This window comes from Lacerta agilis, chromosome 2 (assembly GCF_009819535.1).
Source record: "Lacerta agilis isolate rLacAgi1 chromosome 2, rLacAgi1.pri, whole genome shotgun sequence".
NCBI classification, from domain to species: Eukaryota; Metazoa; Chordata; class Lepidosauria; order Squamata; family Lacertidae; genus Lacerta; species Lacerta agilis.
The window spans coordinates 62,962,285-62,982,842 of record NC_046313.1 but is presented as its reverse complement, the minus strand read 5'-3'; the positions used below and the strand labels follow the sequence as shown (position 1 = coordinate 62,982,842).

The following is a 20,558-nucleotide window of genomic DNA, read 5'->3' as shown; positions in this document are numbered from 1 at the left end:
CTATTTAATTCCACAGGAAGTTACTCTATTAGCTATTATCTCTGAATAGGTTCCCAGACACCTGGTGCAGCCCAATTGATTATTAAATGATCTGTTGAGATGCTTAAGCTCTGCAGCTGCAAAGCAGAAAATCCAAGGCAGATGGATCACAAAATAGATGTAGAGAGGTTCTAAGAATAACATTGGCCATAGTTCAGGAAGAACCTCACATGTAAACAGATTTGTTTTAAACTTCGTGTGCATTTTTGAAAGAAAGACAGAATTCCCCTTTGACTGAAGATAGCAAGGTTGAAAATGTGACAAACATATAAGTAATGAATGACAAAAGACTATGCCTAAGAACTTGTCCCTTTGGATGAAGAGGGTAATTTTTAGAAGAGAAGCTGTACTGAAGAAGAAGAAGAAAATATTCTACTGCTAGTGAGGATCTTGTTTTAGAATGGAAGTTTGTTAATGGTAATCTAAAAACTTTGCTGTGTTACCTGTGTGGTTTGCTCCATTTTGCTCGACACGGAAGACATGGCATTTAATGGAGGCAATGAGACTTGGCACAGGTTTGTTTAGAAAGGGCATTTATAATTCAGGCTAGGAAGAATTCATTGTGATGGTAGCCAAGACATGCAGTCATTGGCTAGTTGACACAGAAAATGCTCTGGCTCTCAGCCCAGCCCAGAGATCTAATTGTAGAATTACTGTACCTTGGAAAACAAAACTGACAAATCCACTGTACTGTTTCCATGTGTCAGGGCTAACAAGACCCCACCCCCCACCATTGCCTGAGATTCTGAGCTGCTGGATACTGGGTCACTTCCATTATAATTTCCTGCCTTATCTGGTTTCCTTTCTAGTGCTTGTTTAAGGAAACAGAAAACTGGAAACAAAAGTGGCTGTTGCCTATTTCAGCTTTACGTAGGAAGGATTGCTGTGGGATTCTGCATAGGTGCCACACACACTGTGATTTGCTGGTAACTTCCTACACACGTAGGATATGAATGGGAACAAATGACAGAAGGCTTTGACCTCTTCTGCAGGTCTCACGAAGAATTTATGAATGGTCAGAAAGCCAGGTCTTGCTGCGGGAGGCATTCTGGCCATCTTCCTCCTGGAATGATGATTTCATTGTCAGAGGGCTAGGCAAGGAAGCTAGGTTATCTCTTCATTGACTCTAAACATTGCACAATTTCCCAGGCAGGAAGAAAGCTTCCTTCTCTCCTGTCCTCATTTTGCTTATCATATAGGAAGATGTGCAGGCAGTTGGACTCTGCAGCTTTACAGTTCTTTGATCTTTGGGGTTATAAGAGGGGAGACCTGCTTAGCTCTGCATCAGATGCTCCAGGAAGGAAATACTTTCCGGAAGAGATTATATAAGCAGAACCCAAACCTTTGACATCAGCAGGACTATGAAGGCCATTAAGCCCCACTTGAAAAGGGAGGGATCCTATTCCCTCTCCCGTCGATACTTCCCCAACCGTGACTCTCCCTAAGTTTCTCTACCAACTAGGATGAATCCTTCAGTGGTTATATGGGAGTTGTCTCTGGGGTACCTCAGTGCTTCACGTTCGAAACAACTCTTGCCACCTTTGGGATCTCCCGCCCTGGGTTCCCAAACTACTGCAGCTTGCCTTCCCTTTTTGGCAACTGCGTGGCACCTTTGGCTTCCCTGCCCAGTCCTCTGTATGCCAGGAAAATAAGCCACCCGTTCCCTCTATCACAGGAAACCCTTAGTGCTTTTCCCCTCAGCCACACCTCTTGAGGCACTGACGCACTGCCAGAGTCCACGAACGTTTAAGCACTTTTAACTTTATTAAGGTAACTTGAAAACATGGATGTCTTGAGTTATTACTGGTACAAATCTTCTTATATAATTCAGCTCAGTTATAATCTTTCCTGCATCCCGTTAGCAATGGTAATGACCTTTCCTCCCATTCCCCAAAGCCTAACCTCGCAGTTTCTCTTTCTAAACCTCCACACCCAACTGCCAAACCCCCAACTGCCTTTCCAGGTTGTTCCCCCTCCTTTTAGAATGCCAACTAGCTCCGCCTCCCAGGGAACACCTACCTAACATGGGAGTGATAGGTTAACCCATGATGAACCAGGCATTATTCCGCCACACCTTCTTATTTTAAAAACCTGTAGATATATACATGCCACAAACAAAAGTTTGTGAGAACAAATTTCCCCTTCTATTTCCTCCCCTTTGACTTTTGCTTTGGGGCACATCTCATTGCCCATCAGTGTTAACTCTCCCCGGCAGTTCTGACACTTAAGAGGCAGCTTGGTTGAAACATGGTTGACCTGAGGAAAGACATAAGTGTTTGTAAATGACACTAAACCTTTTGCAAAGAAGAAGAAGAGAATCCTGAACAATTCATCCAAGGGCTGCTGGCTTGCATCATGTTCCCGACTTGAGTCCCAAGAGAACTTATGAAGCAAGTGTGATATGTAACTCCCAAAGTTCATAAGCCAACTAAAAACCTCAAGCTTTAATTATTTAACAGAATTTGAACATTTCCAATCCCGTGTGATTCTGGAATTTAAAAAGCAGTTCATTACTGGCATATACTGCATGGGTGGGATGGTTTTGTTTTTCATAACAAATGGTGATTTCATGTTATTGGAGTAATGCGGCAGAGCAAAGTCAAATTATCACTCACTTGAAGGCATTTGTACTGCAGCCAAAAGGAATCACAGCAGTGATTTGGGTCCTAATCCAACAGTGTATAAAGAATCACTGAGAAATAAATCCTTCCTCTACTTCCAAGTATTCTTGGCAAGCCATTTGGGCAGGTTTATTGTTTCATATTAACAATTTGCTGTCAGTGGGCCTTGGAACATGTGATTTTTACCTCATTTTGACATACCCCTGTCAAAATCAGTGAATTGATATTGGATTTTGACTGTCATACTTGTATGCACCTATTATTATTATTATTATTATTATTATTATTATTATTATTATTATTATTTTAAATGGCATCTGTCTATTGAGGAAAGGATATGGTCAACTTAAGACAAATATATTATTCTTAAACAAAAATGCTGCTCTAACTTGTTCAAATCACTAAGATGAAGAGTCCAGGATTTTTTATTTCTATTTTTTAAAAATATTTTTTATTAATTTTCTTTTCCCAAAACAAATGTCCAATATCATTGCTGAACATACACTTTCCAATTTCCCCCCTCCCTGTTGACTTCCCTCAACTACCATTTCTGATGTACAGTGGTACCTCGACTTACGAATTTAATCCGTTCCGAATGCACATTCGTAGGTCGAAAAATTCGTAAGTCGAAAAAAGCGATCTCCCCATAGGAATGCATTGGAAACGAAAAAAAAACGAAAGTCAAGGAAACTGCATCTAAAATTTGTAAGTCGAGTATAGCCTATCTAAAACCGCCAACGGATGTCCATTCGTAAGTTGAAAAATTCGTATGTCGAGTAATTCGTAAGTCGAGGTACCACTGTATTACATCAGATGATACATTCTGCTATATATTTACAATACTATGTTATCACATTGTTGTACTTCTTGTTCTCTGTAAATGAAATTGGAAATGTTTATTTAAATCCTGCCAGCGAGACCATTTCTTTCTGTTGTTTCTGCAAATATATTGTAAAGGGTTCCCATTCTTTTTCAAAGTCACTATTGTCATTTTCACGCAGTTTCTTGTCAGGATTTTTTTATTTACATTTATCCCTTTATCCAGAAGGATGCTGATCCACTGGTACAAAATTCTATCGTCACTGAAATCTTACACATAATATGGATAGCCTGACCACTGTAGACCATGGTAACCTCAAGGCTGGATTACTGCAATGCACCTTCCCTGAGAAACAAATTTGACAAATGGAAACCAAATAATAGAGAATGATGTCTTAGATTTGACCCCTCTATGTTGTCTCTTATGCTCCATAACTTTTTCTGCAACCACTATCATAAAGGGGCAATTCATCTTCCATCATGGGACTCAACACTACATATATAGGGTTCCCAGGTGCTCTCCCAATATACTGTACATATATAGATGTTTGTAAGTGCAAAGGACATGGAGACATTCCCAGTCTGATGATGTCATAATAATAAATATCCATTGTCAGGAATTTCTAAGGTGGACGAAGCTCCTGATCTGTTCCATTCACTTGCTTATTCCATTTATCCACTGGGCTAACAAGCCAAGTCATCAATTACCCTTTCACATACTCTTATAATACTTTATTTCTGTTGCTGTGAAAACTATTAATATACAGTATTATCTGCAGCAACAGTCCCTATTGTTCAAAAGTATTTTTGTGGGTTTTACATTAGATTGAAGGTAATTCTAAATTTCTCAAATTAATCCAGACCTTTGAATTCTGAAAACTCAAAACCATTTATTTATTTATGCTTTTGTATATTTCAGTTCTTACCTGCTTCCCTCTCTTTTCTCGTCCCCTTCCTGGAAGCTGCTCATAGTTCTTCAGTGAGGTTGATGTTGTGACGTCTTATCAGTTTTTCTCTCTTGAACTGTACTCTCTCTTTCCTGATTTGAAATTGTTCTCATTTACTCATCAATCTGTACTGTTGGATTTCTTTAAATTATAGCCATGCTTCTGTCTTAGGTTGAAGACCTATCCAGTGCTGACTGACATCATCTAGTGTGAATGAAAGCAAGACATGCAGTATTTTGTATCTACTAGTTTCTGTTCATTGGAATTTTATCTTTTATTTCTCTCTTTGGATTTTGAACACATAGGAAAACAGGAGCCTACCTTATACCAAGTCAGATCACTGGTCCATCTAGCTTAATATTATCCAACTGATTGGTAGCAAATCTCCAAGGTTTCAGGCCAAGAACATTCCCAGTCCTGCCTGGAGATCCTGGGGATTGAATTTGGGTCTCTCTGGGGTGGTAGAGCACAAAGGATGCTCTACCGCTGAACTATGATTACGGTATGTTCTTATGTACTTTTTGTTTGTCTTTTGGAACCAGAGGTAGGATAGCTCTTTTGGTGGGGTGAAACAACTTTCTCCAATGAGAGCAAAATGATGAAGTCAAGGTTTGGTGTATGAATGGTGCAGATACCAAGGAAGCCCATGCAGAGGGGACACCAGTTGAGTTGTTCTTTAGGCATATAAATATTCTAGGATGGTGCTGAGGGAATGTGCCTTTCCCTTCCTCAGTCCTCGCATCCCTCTGACCATGAGGGACAGCTCAGTCGGTAGAGCATAGGACTCTTAATCTCAGAGCTGTGGGTTTGAGCTCCACCTTGGGTGGAAGACTCCTGCACTGGAGGGGATTGGACCAGATGATCCTCGTGGTCCCTTCCAACTATGGTTCTATGATGCCATGGAGGCATGTTGGAAAGTATGGATTTATCTCTCCATTCTGGTGGAGGCTTCAGTTGTGTTCAGGCTGATGAAATCTCCAGAAGAGCCACGCGACAAGGGAGCTGTGATGTGTGTGCCTCTGTTCCCTTGTTGCCATTCGGATGACACAATGCTCTTTTCCAACCTAATTTCCATCTGCCTCATACATAAAATATTTGACGCTCCCCACCCTATACCACAAAATAGAAGCCTCTTCACTGCAGGCACTTTCACTGATCTGCCCCGTGGTGTTAAGATGGAGGCTTTGTTTGGAACAATGGTATCATTGACAGAGTGGAGCCAAGCCAAGAGGGCTCTGAATAAGGCTGGAAACGAGTCTTTAAGACATCTGTACATTGTGGCTGTGGGCCAGGCCCTTGCTCACTCCTTGGATCTGACCCTGCTCCTGAGGTTTGCAGCTCAATGAAAACTGGCAACAGCTGTCCACATACAGCCTGCATCCATACTTCAGCAGGAGGACATTCAAAACTGCAGGGAGCAGCAAGCAGCCTGCCCTGCACCCACAGAAGTTATTCTTTCAAAGCAAACGCTGAGTGCATGCGATGTGGGTGTATCAAGGTCAGCTTTCACTTGCCTAGATCTGGGCCAGAGTTATTTTCTTCTTCTGGGTTAAGGCTGCAACCCTCCACATATTACCAATATAAATTGGGTTGTATGTGTGTGTGTGCTCCAGCCATTTCTGAAATCACACCAGCTTTGAAAAACAGTTCCAGTTTTGTTGTTAATTTTATCAGCAGAAGCAGCTTCCTTTCTGAAGCGCAGCACAGATAGAATATGAGATTGAAACCAACAGCTGGCAAAATGCTATCAGCCCCTTACAACACACTTTTTGAAATCACTGGCTGATCACTCTTTGTTAGAGAATAGAGCCTGATCTATGGTGCTGGCACTGCTTTCCTGCCAGGTAGTCTGGATTTGGCTGATTTTTCACGACATCGACATTCACTGTCATAGTTAACTTGTATTCTTCTTTAGGGCCATTGCCTGTGATGCTGGAAAAATAATAACCGCCATATCAGTCAGCAGGACCACTTAGTGATTTTCATCCCCTTGGCAGAAAAGAAAAAGTATTTTGGGGTGGGGTGGGGTGGGGAGGCAGAGAATCTGAACCAGGTGGCTCATATTACTTTATCACAAGAGAAACTTAGAGCCATTTGTGTACAGTATACTGGAAGTGCCTAAGGTCTGCAGTAAATGCATGTGTGTTTTAATAGCAGAGGTAGTGAAGAAGCTTTTTGTATGTTGTGAGCTGTTTGGGAGTGATCTCTTGGGGGATCCATATTAGTGGTGTGGCCACTTGGTGGCAGGTGGGACCAAAGCCAAAAGTGGGCAGATGTACCCATCTCTCTCTCCCCACCTTTCCCCCCTCTTTTGTTCTCTGTGCCCTCCTCTTGCTTTGTTTCTGTGGTGGGTGGAAAGAAAAGAAGCTTCTCCTTCTTCCTGACCAGCATGAAAACCCAGCAGGTTGGGAAGTCATCACTGGGTAAGGGGATGGTATGGAAGAGGATGGAGCAGGGCTAAAGAAGAGAGTTCATGGCAGAAAGGGACTGGGACCTGCATCCAGTTCAGGGGTTGGCAGTTCCCCACTCCTGTTTTAGTAGGGGTGACAAATAGACATTTATTTATTTAGACATTTTCAGAACTGCACCTTTATCCAAAACATGGACCTCAGAGACCTGTTGTACATTAAAGTCAGTCCAATTTGTTTAAAGGACCGAAACAATAACATCTGAGAAATAAAAAACCAACAACTATTCAACCAGCAAAAGTTAGAACTAATTAGTTTGGAGTGAGATAAACCATGAGCCCAGGTTCACATGTAATGCTATGCAAACCTATGGAATAGCGTTGGGTCTCACAAGAACAGCACTAATGTGGCTGCAGTTTTTACTGGTGCTCATTCAGGCTAAGCCATGATTTGGCTTAGTGCCAACATCTGAACCATGTCACAATCTTGTGTGCGTGTAACTTATAGCGCACAAAGAAAAATGTTTACCACAGCTGTTTGGGATATGAACACATTGGTCAGCATTGCAGAAGCCAGACCTTCCGCTTTCAAATAAATAATAACACATGCAAAAAGTTGGCCAAATGACCTCAGGATTACATGGCTGCTCATGTGTTAGATCGCCATTTCAATGTTAGGTTTTATTTTATGTTGGATTTAACTGTAGATCCCTGCCTGGCATTTGTTTAGTGTCCAATTAAGGATGTTTTATTTTTGTACTCATAAGCATGAAATGGTGTAGCTCATAGCCATTAAGTTAGCTTAACCCTGCTTATTGTGGGTCCATGGGTTTGACAATAAGAACATAAGAATTAGAAAGGTCTTTTTTGTTTTTCCAAAAAATATAGGGATTGCAAATAATCTCAAAACAACATATGTTCCAGACAGTAGGATGATCTCTGGAGGTAGGGCTCCTTGACTACACCACGTGCTTTACCTCCTGTTAAATTGCTGATGCAAGAGCTGTTGTGTTGGATGGACCATAGCCTCTAGCCATAGGAAAAATTAGAATCTGTGACTTGCCTTGTTTCAGGACTTAGCCCAATTTGTCACATGCTGGCCACATTTGTACTTAGGTCCTTCACATCTTGCCCACACTCATTAACCACAGCATGACACATTTAGCGTTTTCCTGACATTTGTGTGGTAGGCTGACAAAAATGGAAACCAGCAAGTTACAGTAATTGAAAATTTTCGTTTTGAATATTTTTATCCTGACTTTTTAAAAATAAAAATACCACATGATTGCTTGCATTTTGACTTCTCTAGAATAAGATTCACATTCAGGGCCAGGCTGGGTTGTTTTGCTGCTTGAGGCAAAAACCACTGCCCTCACTGTTCCCGGCCCCCACCTTGCCACTGGGCGCCTGCCACTTGCTGTGGCTGGGCACTCACTGCCCAGCACTCGCCACTGTTGAGTGCTCAACATGTTCTGCTCCTCCACCACTGTGGCTGCGCCCCCATCCCCCAGTGGGACATCACAGTTCTACTAAGCTATACCATGCAAAGTGGAAATGGCAGCACTTTTAGAGTGATGGGATCTCAGTTGATCTTAGGGCCTTGGTAAATACCCAGCCTCCGGAGTCAGCCTTGTCCCAAATAATATTAAGCTTGTGTTAGTAGGGGAAAACTCACATTGTTGGGTTTTGTTTGCTCAGTGTAAATAACCCAAAAATTTCCTGTTTCTTTTGTAGTCTAAAGAATGGCATCATAGGTTGGGAAACAATAAGGGGAAATGGAGTGAGAGAGACACAATTCAGGGAATGTATAAACAATATCCATTGAGCTTATAGTGCCCTTATACCTTATAGTCAGAGGGAATGACCATTTTGTTTCAGCCTATACTACAGATATGTGGCTCAAATACGGTATACTTTCATATTCTTGGTCTCAGCCCAGACTTAAGAACCAAGATATATACACGTGTGTGTGTGTGTGTGTGAGAGAGAGAGAGAGAGAGAGAGAGAGAGAGAGAGAGAGAGAGAGAAACTAAATGGGATATGATAAATGTTCACAAAATTTATAAATAGCATGGGAAAAGTGGGTAAATGGAATTTTGTCTCCTCTCATAATATTAGAATGCTAGGTCCCTTGATGAAACTGATTAGCAAACAAAAAAGTACTACTCCATTCAAATTGAAAAATTCCATGTGACTTCCATGTGTTTAGTTATACAGTAGTTTCACGTGTGCAGTTGAACTGCCGACTTGGAAGAGCTTACACTGGTCAAACCCTTTGCATATCTGTGAAGTGCTTCCAGGAGTCACTACTTTAATTATTATTATTATTATTATTATTAAACCTCATCTGGGTTTACAACACCTGAAGCAAGTTTGGCACAGCCTCTCCTAAGGTCATTGCTTGCTCTGAGCATATTGCTTATGTCAGTTTCCTGGAAGCTAATACAGTTTGGGTGGGAAAATAATTGTTTCTTGCTTTCCAGACCATGACAACATAGGAGATAATAGAGAGCTTACTGTGCAGTATTTTTTGTTTAGGGTTTTTGTTTTATTGTGGTTATCTGTAGTCTGCAGTTGCAAGGCTTAGTGTTTTGTACCAGCAAAGACGGCCAGGGAAGCAAAATTAATTTTGCTGGAGTACAGTAACGATAAAAGGTTGCCATATTGGCATTAGTTGTCTTTCATTATCTCTATAGCACAATCAGTGTACAGAAGTACTTTTCATATTGTAACCTTCTGTGGAAGACATGCAACTAAGAGCTAGCAGCTTACCCTAGGCCAGACAGTGAGCAATACAACTTTTGAAGTTAACTTAAATTAAGCAGGGGTTTAAATGATTATCCTTCTGAAGGGGGTGAAGAAAAGAGATGCATTTTCCTTTATCTCTCCTGATGACTCACGGATCATGGTGATGTGCCAGGGGCCATTTGTCGGTGAATACCAGACTTCCTGCAAAGCCTCAAAAAGCCTATCTTTCCCCTAATTGCATTTGTGTATTTTACTCAGCTTGATGGTACACATTGCAGGTTATTTTAGCAACACAGTGGTGTCCAGCGGAACAGGACACCACTGCCCACTTGGCTTCCCAACATGGAGCTCACTGCCAATAACCAAGAAGGAAAAGGGCGAGCCAGTGGGGAGGTCAGCGCACTGCAAATGCACTGGATTGGCTCTGCACCGCCTCACCTCTTCCTCTTGGTTACCAGCAGCAACCTCCACACTGGGAAGCAAGGTGAGCAATGCTACCTCCACTCCACTCTGCCACGCCAGCTGCATCTCCAACAATATATTGTGCAGACCCAAAAGAAGATTTGGTATTGTTGTTGTTTAGTTGTTTAGTCATGTCCGACACTTCATGACCCCATGGACCAGAGCACGCCAGGCACTCCTGTCTTCCACTGCCTTCCCCAGTTTGGTCAGACTCATGTTGGTAGCTTCGAGAACACTGTCCAACCATCTCGTCCTCTGTTGCCCCCTTCTCCTTGTGCCCTCCATCTTTCCCAACATCAGGGTCTTTTCCAGGGAGTCTTCTCTTCTCATGAGGTGGCCAAAGTATTGGAGCCTCAGCTTCAGGATCTGTCCTTCCAGTGAGCACTCGGGGCTGATTTCCTTAAGAATGGATAGGTTTAATCTTCTTAAAAAGAAGATACTTTTATTTATTTTAAAGATTTCTATTTCCTACATACAATTTTGGCAGGCGCAAATGCCACGTGACGTTGTTGTTGTTGTTGTTGTTGTTTTAAAAAGCTTTTGTAAGATATTGGTGTAAGCCTTTAATGATGTATGATAGTAAGATATCACAGAGGTGGACAGTTTGGATAATGACATGCAAAATATAATTCTTTCCCCCTCTCTTTTGTCTCTCCTTGGTTGCTGGCAGGCACCTCTTTGCACCAGGCTATACCGAAACACATTATACTAAGAACGGAACTCCCCACACTGTGACTTTGAACAACACAGTAAGTATTGCGTGCCCAGCTGCAGAGTCCCCGCCCCAGAGAGCCTAGCTGACTTGAGGGAATAGTGAATGGAGACAACAACTGTAGGTTGTAGTTGGTTTCTCCTCTGCAATAGGCAGAAGAACCAAGGCAGCCCAGATCAGTGCATTCACAGTAAGCAATTAACTATGGCTTGTTATGATGTGTGAACTGGGCCATACAATACAAACTGGATTGGCTCTTGTTGGCTCTTGTTCCACCATGGCAGGTCACACTTCTTCTCAAGAAGTCCTATTGAATCTAAAACTGGATATCCATGAGCTGGCCAATCTTCTCTTGTCCTCTGCTAAGAGGGATCTGAACATTGGTTATATTCTCAGCTCACTGCGAAGCTAGCCCTTGCCAGCTGGCTCATATCCAGCAGGACCTTCTTCATGAATTAACTGAGTGGAAATGCTTTGACTGTCTGGCACTTCACCGAAACAGTGCAAAAATTCATATTGCTAATTAGATGATTTAAAAATGAAAAAGCTAATGTCTATGAGCTCATCCTTCTTAATGCTACTTCCTCTTCCCTTCCTCTAGGCTTAAAGTTTCATAAGAAAGATTACTGTGGTGGAATTTTATTGGCAATTGGGTTGTAAAGCGCATTTTTCTTGCCATTTGTAATGACAGGAACCTGCTACAATAGGGCTTTATCACTTCATGCCATGTGGGTGTTTTAAAGATCTGAAAAGTAACAATGCTTTGGGAACCATTTGGAGTGAGCGGTAAAGTTCATATTGATTTCAGTGTGCTTTGGATCTGGCCTTTAGGCAGGCTTTCAAAGGAATTACACTCAATAATACTGCAGGACTCAATAGTATTATGTCAAAATGAGAGGTTAACTGATCTGTACTTTATTCACACCTGAATTTTTCTTTATGAGATTATAGAATAGGAACATTTCATTTATCTGTTACATTTATAGTCCACCTTTCTTCCAAGAGGCTAAAGGCAACATACAAGGTACTTGCCTCCATTCTTTCCTCACAGCAAACCGTAGAGATAGTGACAAGCCCAAGGTCACTCAGTGAGTTTTGCAGAGATTTGAAATTGGGCCTTCTGAGTCCTAGTCCCAGCATTTTAACCATTACACCAGACGAGCCACTTACAGTGGTGGAATATACCTAAAGAAAAGGAGACTTGAATGTATAATTGCTTTCCAAAAAATAGTACATGTACATTGCCAGATGGAAATGACAAGGTGTTTATACTCAAGCCATGTGCTTTAGCCACATCTACCCTTCTTGGGGTTTCAAAGCAACTTAGGTTTCATTGACAATAAAGGAAAAAAGCATATGAACTATGGAATATGACCATTGTCTTCTCATATGCAGGGTATTTTGGGGAGCGGGTAGAGAGGAATCTATACATTTTGCTATCCTCTTCTTGCATCAACCATCAAGGGGAGTTGAGGAGGAAGAATAAATGTACAGGATAATACCTTGACAGTCTTTGTTCTGTCCTTCCAGGATCATTGCTTTTACCACGGTACTGTGAGAGAGGTAGAAGACTCAAGTGTGGCACTCAGCATATGCAATGGTCTACGGTAAGGTCAAGCTCATCCTTAAAGAATCTCAAGTTAGATTAGTTCTCTGGGATCACAGGGACATTCTGATAGTAATTCCCTATCAGACGATATGACAATGACATTTTTTAAAAGCCATTCATTAGTTATTTTTAAGCCATACATGGAGGAATGGTGACAGATGTTAATGGGTATTAACTATGGCAGCTGTTACCCATCCATGAACACAGTCTTAACAGTGTATTCATAGGTGACTAGGGAGGCCAATTCTGGATCTGCACGTCCTTCCACAGTGGGGGCATAGGTTTTAGGGCAGGAGTTGATCACGGTGAGGATTTGCCAAGTGTGCCTTCCTCTTAACACGTTTCTCCCTTTCGTCCTGAATTCGTGTTTCTTCAAAACCCATGACACCTTTGGTAAAGGCTGTTCTCCAAATGGAGCACTCGCAGGCCAGTGTTTCCCAATTGCCGGTGTTTATACTACAATTTTTTTTTAGATTTGCCTTGAGAGAGTCTTTCAACCTCTTTTGTTGACCACCAGCATTACACTTTCCAATTTTAAGTTCAGAATAGAGTAGTTGCTTTGGAAGATGATAATCAGGCATCTGAACAACATGACCAATGGAACGACTTGAACTGGACTTGGACTACTGAGCTACACTGTTGGTAACAGAATGGTAGATTTGATTTGTTTATTTATTGCACTTATATCCTGCCTTTTTTCCTACAATGGAACCCTGTGAAGCAGACATGTGGTTCCCAAGTGGTCTCCCATGCAGACACTGACCAGAACTAGACCTGTGTAGCTTCAGCAAGACCATGCCCTGATCTAAGTCACAAGAACAATTCTTATGTAGCTCAGACTTAGAATCAGAATCACATAATTGTAGGGTTGGAAGGGACCACAAGAGTCATCTAGTCTAACCCTCTGCAGTGCAGGAATCTTCTGCTCAACATGGGGCTCAAACCTATGACCCTGAGATGTAAGAGTCTCATGCTGTACCAACTGAACTATACCGAAATGACAAATGACATCAGTGAGGGATCCCCAGATATGTACATTCAAAGGAGGTTATCTGCATTAAGATTTTCATCTCCAAGCACCATAGGAAGAAATGTTCATTAGGTACTCAAGAATCTATTCCTCTGAATTCTATCTTACATAAAATCTCATCATCAATAGACTCATTTCAGTAGCTTCAGTTTCCACCACATGCTTGCTTTCCTGCCTTCTTAGAATCTTATCTCTTCATCTCAACAAATTATTCTGAATTTCTCCCTTCCAGTGTCAGCATTTTATAGCAATCTTGACACACATGTTTCTTCTGAAAAGCTGTTCTCTTCCATTTACCCCTCGCAAGAACAGAATTCTATAACATCCCAGGTTAGCACCAAGTCTGTTGTACAGATACGCACATATTTATTCCACATGAGATGATTTGACCTCCTGAAATGACAGGTCAAAGAGATTGTTTTTATAAACAGGACGTGGTTTCCTTTTGGTCACCTTTATTCAAAGCCATTTGAAAGCTGGGCTGCCATCCAGCCAGGAAACAGTTTTGGCCAATTTTTATTTTCCCCCAAAATCCCTCAATGACCTCAAGTCACTTTAATGTAAACAAACTGTCCAGTAGTGTAAACAAAGCAAATCCTGGCCATTTATGGCTGACATACACAGAGCCCACACAAAATAGGAAGCATTGCAGGTGCATGCTGACCTACTTTTACCCTCCCCCCCACCACATTTTCCGGTACTTTATCCCTGGCTGCAAAATGACCATCCGAAGAGTTGGTCCATGTGCTGGCCAGTATCCTTCATGTTGTTCTAAATCCTTTCGGGATTATTGGAGGAATACAGAAGCTAAACACTTGCATATGTTTGTACTTCTCAAGGGGGGAAGTAAGCAGGTGGGGAAGGGTGTAACTATCTCTAAGGCCAAACACTTCTTCCTTGGTACAATGCACTCAAAACAATCTCATTTGAGAAACTGTTCCCAGTCATTCTGCATAAATAATAACTGAGAAAGCAAAAACACCCAATTTTATATAGGCTAATTCTCATGAAACAATACTAGATTAGTTTCCTTTGTTGAAAACAGGCCTTTCTGTAATTTGTAGTTGGAGTGATCACAACTAAAGCCCCTTTACTGAAAATAAGTGCCCAGAGTATTAATAATAAGGTATCCTAGTGCTGGCTTCTGCTAGTGCAGAATATGGCCCCATGTGTTCTCTTACCCTTCCGTGATCTTAGGTCTTAGCAAAATGTGCTGAAACTTTCTTTTATACAAATTCAGTAAATAATTATTCTGCACAATATACACCAAGCTAGCTGATTATTGGTTTGTATTCATAGAATCATTGAGTTGGAAGAGACCATGAAGGACATCTAGTGCAACTTCCTGCAAATGCATGAATCTTTTGCCCAACGTGAGGCTCAAACCAATGACCCTGAGATTAAGATTAAGATGCTCTAGTGACTGAGCAATCCCAGAGGAATAATGAATTGTAAATACTTGCCCTCCACAACTTCTGCTTTATTGATTTTGTCTTCCAGTGGCCTTATAGTACTGAGCAACAACCTCAGTTATATCTTGGAACCACTGCCTCATAGCCAAGAGCAACACTTGATCTACAGGTCTGAACATCTCAAGGTTGCCAGGGGTACCTGTGGAAACCAGCATTCAGGATCAAAGGCTATGGATTGGCTTGGAGAGTTGACAAGGCCAGGCGGGTCCAGTTATCGCAGGGTTAGTACTTCTGAATTATTCTATTGCACCCCAGAAGACATCTGTTTTGAAAGCTTTAAGGAAAACAATGATTCATGCTTAAGTGTTTAAAGTACTTCACTTGTATTATCTCGATAATCGTGGGAACAGCAATATAAAAAAGGCTGCATCGTTATTCCTAGATTACAGATGAAGGACTGAGGCTAAAAAAACAGTGATTTGCCTTACCCCCCCCCCCCCCGGAAAATGAAGTCTGAGCTGAGAATCCATGAGTATAACAGAACTTCTCCCTCTTCTTTGCCCACATGCCACCTATACTGCCCTCAAATCTGTGCTGGAGAAGTGGGGGTTTTCTCTTGAAATTATGAGGACTACAAACAGTTTCTAATTATTTCAGTATATGTGACATTTTTGAACCTGACAAAACGAGTACATTTTAATAAAAGTGTGTTTTGAATTTTAAAGAGCTTCATGAAACAGTTCGGGATGTGTACTTTTGTCACCATAGGTGAAGAGGGATGACCAACAGTCTATGAAATATGTGGAGCTCCTTCTAGTGGCTGATTATGCAGAGGTAAGAGGGACGTAGATTTATACCAGATCCAGAATCAAACCCAGGATAGACAGTTCAGGGCCAAACTACTTATTACACGTGAGATCAATGATCGGTGCTTCTGGTGATTTGGTTTTTTTACTTAAAAGGAGCTGTAGGGGGATCCTGCATTCATATCCCCACCCCTTCGTTGCTAATAGTAACTTTGGAGGCTGCTTTGAAGTATAAATAAAGAAAATTATGACACAAAATCAAAATATCCCGCGTGATATGTTAATTGGCCTTGGTGAGCTACCAAAAATAGCAAAATAGGAGTGTTTTATCCTGGATTGTTTTAATTGATGTTTTAATGCGTTTTAAAATGCTTTGATATTTTTTCTTAGAAATACAAAGTGGTATAGAAATAAAATGAGAATAATTTATGTGCATTTTCCAAACCTGATTTAACAATGTTCCTTATCCCAGATCTGTATACCTTGTTTTTTTAGCTACAGACCCTTCTGCTAAAACATGTAGCAAAGGATCAAACTGTATTGAGAGCACTCATATATTTCATACTGTGTTTGTTAGCAACTGACAGAAATGTAAAAACATCCTGTCTACATGTGCCTGGAATCTGTTTCTAATCAGTGACCTGGAGCTAGTTGGGTCTTTGTCTCGTTAACCGTACCCAAGAGCATTAGGTCATTCACGCATCTTTTATTTTAATGGCTTTTTTTTCCTGGCACACTCTTCTCCTAAGATTTGATCACTGCTCACAGAATTTATGTTGGGGTAACTTGATCCTCTCTGCATAACTGGATCTCTTCATAACTGTTGTTTTCCCCACTTGCAATTTTACAATTGATGTAAAGGGTACATTCCCACTGTTGTGACATATGTGTGTGTTTGCACACATGCACATACACACAAGGCTTCCATTATGCTAGAGTTTGTGTCTCTGGATTGTCTATGCATAAATATCATGCATAACTATTGTGTTTCGTTAATCACAACTAGTGCCATTTGGATTTTACAACCAAAACGGCAATCCCACTTTGGCCACTGGCTGCAAATTGTTCCAAGTAGAGCAGACAAACCACTGCATTTTTCTCACCCTCAGACAGTGGTGGGGTACCTCTGGCTCACTGATCTAACTTGTAGACCTGGCAGGTCTGCTCACTTGCTCAAGTCATGGCCCCCTGCCCTACATATACGGTGCCAAGTGTGAGGCAGGAAAGGATGTGGCTACCTGTCAAAAGCAAGGTTTAGAGCAGTGTTTCTCAAGCTTGAGTCCTCAGCTGTGGTTGGACTACAAATCCCATCATCCCTAGCTAGCAGGGCCAGTGGTCAAGGTTGATGGGAATTGTAGTCCATCCACAGCTGGTGACCTGAGTTCAAGAAACACTGGTCTAGAGCAGGGGTCAGCAACCTTTTTCAGCCGTGGGGCGGTCAACCGTCCCTCGGACCATGTGGTGGACCTGACTATATTGGGGTGTGTGTGAACAAATTCCTGTGCCCCACAAATAACCCAGAAATGCCTTTTAAATAAAAGGACACATTGTACTCATGTAAAAAACACTTTGATTCCTGGACTGTCCACGGGCCAGATTGAGAAGGCGATTGGGCCGCATCCGGCCCCCGGGCCTTAGGTTGCCTACCCTGGTCTAGAGGCACTATTAATCAGCTGGTCATTGACACCTGCAAAACTCATTGCCTATGCTATTGTGGTTTGATTTCAAATTGTGTAGACAAAGGAGAACATTTCACCTGGTGATATTGTAATGTCAGGTGATTGACAGGTAGGCACTGAGAAGCTGGGCAGGTGGTGTGAGAAAAATAACATTCTGGGTTTTCTGGTTGTTTGCTCACCCACCTTTTACTAGACAAAGTGAATACAGAAATACATAAGGAAACATCAGAAAGAAAAACAGGCAACCTTTTCCCCAATCGTGCCCTAAAAGGGGGGGGGGGGATCCACTTCACAAAACAGACCCACAAATAGTAGTTGCTTGGATCAAGCAACCTATGTTCAGTTTACAGACAATATTTTAAGGGACACGCACATCACACCCGTTTTTGGGTAGTGTTTTTTTGCAGACACCGCAGAGCAGAAGCTACACCTGCTCTGCAGTGTCTGCAAAATCCAGCACGGCAATTTATGGAGGTTGCTATGCAAACATCTGGATGGGATAAGTTGCTCCGAGGCTGGTGTGGGTGATGCAACCAGCAGAGCCTGAGGGACGGGGATTAGAACACTGATTACTAGATAGCATGCTGTACATATGAGGAGAATACAACTAATCCTGCCAAAAACTTCTAGGCGGCATTTCAGGATAATGTTACAACTGTGTTCGGTCATGTAGGACAGAGAGATTGTGCTCATTTTATAATTACAAATAGTCTGATTCAGAGGAATAATCAGCAGTGGTTAGTGGGCAGTCAGCTGCAGCAAGAAACCATTAGAATCTATGCCATCTGGACTGTACTTTCATGAGCCCCACTAATCTGTCAGGGGTGAGTGGTGACACTAATTCTGCTAGGACAGGCACAGGGTGACTAGAAGAGCTTCTAGACTCTGCTGTGCTAAGAGCTGGTTTTAATTTCGGTGCCATTCTGATGTTGCTGTGTAAGCCACATCATAAGGGCTGTGTAACTCCATAAGGGTTGCTCAACCTTTCCATTTCTAAAGTTAGAGATTATTACAGAAATGCACAAAGGCGCCTGAAATGTGCTCCAAAACTTGACCATATAAAGACTATGCTGAACGTTTTATCTAAAGAATTCAAAAATTTGTTTAAGTGTTTTCTGGAAGCGCAGAGTACAAGGAAATTATTAAAGCTTGTAAATGTGCATGGGAAATTGAAATGCAAGTTTAAAATCCCCGGTAGTTGGGCAGTAAAAACAGGCAGCTCCCCAAATGAATCAGGCCAGAATCTCAAAGGAATAAATTTCACAGAGTTAGGAATGGCAGTGATATTTTATGGAATAATTTTGAAATGCTTTTGCCTCCCCAGTTTCAGAAGCATAATTATGATCTTCAAGCAACCAAAAATAAGTTACTGGAAGCTGCCAATTATGTAGATAAGGTGAGACCAAATAGCTACATTTTATGAGAAAGCTTCTTCTTCTTTTTTTAAAGAAAGATATCAAATGCTAAGGACTTAACTATATGCTTATATGTGAATATTCACTTTTAAAAAATGAGAAAAGAGTTTGGGGAGTTTAATTTGTTGTAAAAAAAATATATGGCAGGGGGAGGAGTGCTTAACTTTCATCCCTCCCATCATTCCAACTTTCATCCGAAGGTCGCTGTTCTCCTGTGAAGTTCCAAATGTATATTTGAATAATTTTTGTAGTAGCTTTAACAAAGATATGAAACTTAAGATAAACCAATAATTAGTTAATTTGAAATAAAAGTGTGTATTGGCAACAAATAATATTTAAATGAAATAAGGAATGGACGGGAGGTCGGGTCTATAGTCTAAGGACCACTTTTTGCTTTATTGATTTGTAGTTAATATTGTCTTTATTACTGTTTTGTTTGTGTTCTTGTTTTGTTTTTTCCTTTTTTGGTGCATCAATAAATAACAACAACAACAACAACAACAACAACAACAACAACAACAACAACAAAAATGTGTATTTCAGAGGACAAATTTGTTGTATAGGGGAAAGCCACTGCAGGGGCCATTTGAAGGAGAAAAATGATTGTCATGTAAAAAGATTAAGAACCTAACCCTATGCTGTTTTTTTCCCTTTACATCCCCTCTCCTCCCAGCTGCTTATCCAAATATTTAAGCAATCAGTGGCAAATTCTGAGTGTTTGCATGTAATGTCTAGTACAGCTCTAAGAATCACAAAGAATTCATTTCCAAATTTTGCTGCATGTTTTATGTACATTTATTTCCCAAGGAGAACTAGGTAAGGAATAATGTGGTGTGTTCTAGGAAGATGTAGCTCATACTGGAGCTATAATATGGTAGAAACAGAGGCATGTGATTAACTCCAGCTCTTCTTTTCTCCAACCTCTTAGTTTTACAAATCTCTGAACATACGGGTTGCTCTGGTTGGGCTTGAGGTTTGGAATGACCACAATAAGTGTGACATCTCTGAGAACCCACATTCGACCCTGTGGTCTTTTCTTGCTTGGAGGCGTAAGCTGCTTATGTACAAAAAGCATGACAACGCCCAGCTAATCACGTAAGTTGTTTTTATAGGAATAATATGACCCCTGCTCCAAGTTCTCTAGTTACTAAATGTGAATTGGTACTGTTCTATGTAAATGTGTTGATACTAGTCACACTTTAGATGTGTGCCCCCCTCCCTGGTACAAAGGACCGAATGCAGGTCCTGTTTCAAAAATACCTGCATCAACTTTCATGTCTTCTGTAGAAGATTTGCATTGGTTCATATTGACTTGTAACTTTTGGAGAAAGCAAGGCAAGCTGCAAACTTAGGCTTACCGTATTTTTCGCTCCATAAGACGCACTTTTTCCCTCCTAAAAAGTAAGGGGAAATACCTGTGCGTCTTATGGAGCGAATGGTGGTCCCTGGAGCTGAATTGCCCAGGGGCCAAAAGCAGATTGTGCTTTTTATTTTACAAAGAAAAAAGGGAGTGTTGAAAGGACCCCGCTCAGCAGCTGATCAGCAAGAGATCGGGAGAGAGATAAGAGTCCCGGCTCCCTTTCAGCCCCGCCCTCCTTTGTTGAATGTGCTGCAGAGGGAGGTTGTTTTTTCCCCCAGGACAAGTGACTGGCTGATTAGATTATCTGTCTACAAACAGTAGAAATGGCTCCCTTTCCTTAAGATTTTTTCAGAAATGTGAGTTAAACCCCATAAAAATGGGGCTTTTCCTCTTTGCTTTTCCCCCTTTGCAAAAGGAGCTTTGCTTTCCCCCCTTTGCAAAAAAAGCTGCAAAACCTTTATCTGATCCTAAAAAAAAAAAACCCAGGGCTTT

The 20,558-nt window shown here is 41.3% G+C and overlaps 1 protein-coding gene across 2 annotated transcripts in view; it reads left to right on the top strand.

Annotated features, from left to right (window-relative positions):
- ADAM19 (ADAM metallopeptidase domain 19) overlaps nt 1-20,558 on the top strand; it is a 47,629-nt gene that overhangs the window by 11,315 nt on the left and 15,756 nt on the right. For both annotated transcript variants that reach the window (XM_033140370.1, XM_033140369.1), the window contains exons 4-9: nt 10,714-10,792; nt 12,286-12,362; nt 14,895-15,087; nt 15,575-15,640; nt 18,616-18,687; nt 19,635-19,801. In XM_033140370.1, the coding sequence (XP_032996261.1) occupies nt 10,714-10,792; nt 12,286-12,362; nt 14,895-15,087; nt 15,575-15,640; nt 18,616-18,687; nt 19,635-19,801 (654 nt within the window). The remainder of the gene's footprint in view (nt 1-10,713; nt 10,793-12,285; nt 12,363-14,894; nt 15,088-15,574; nt 15,641-18,615; nt 18,688-19,634; nt 19,802-20,558) is intronic.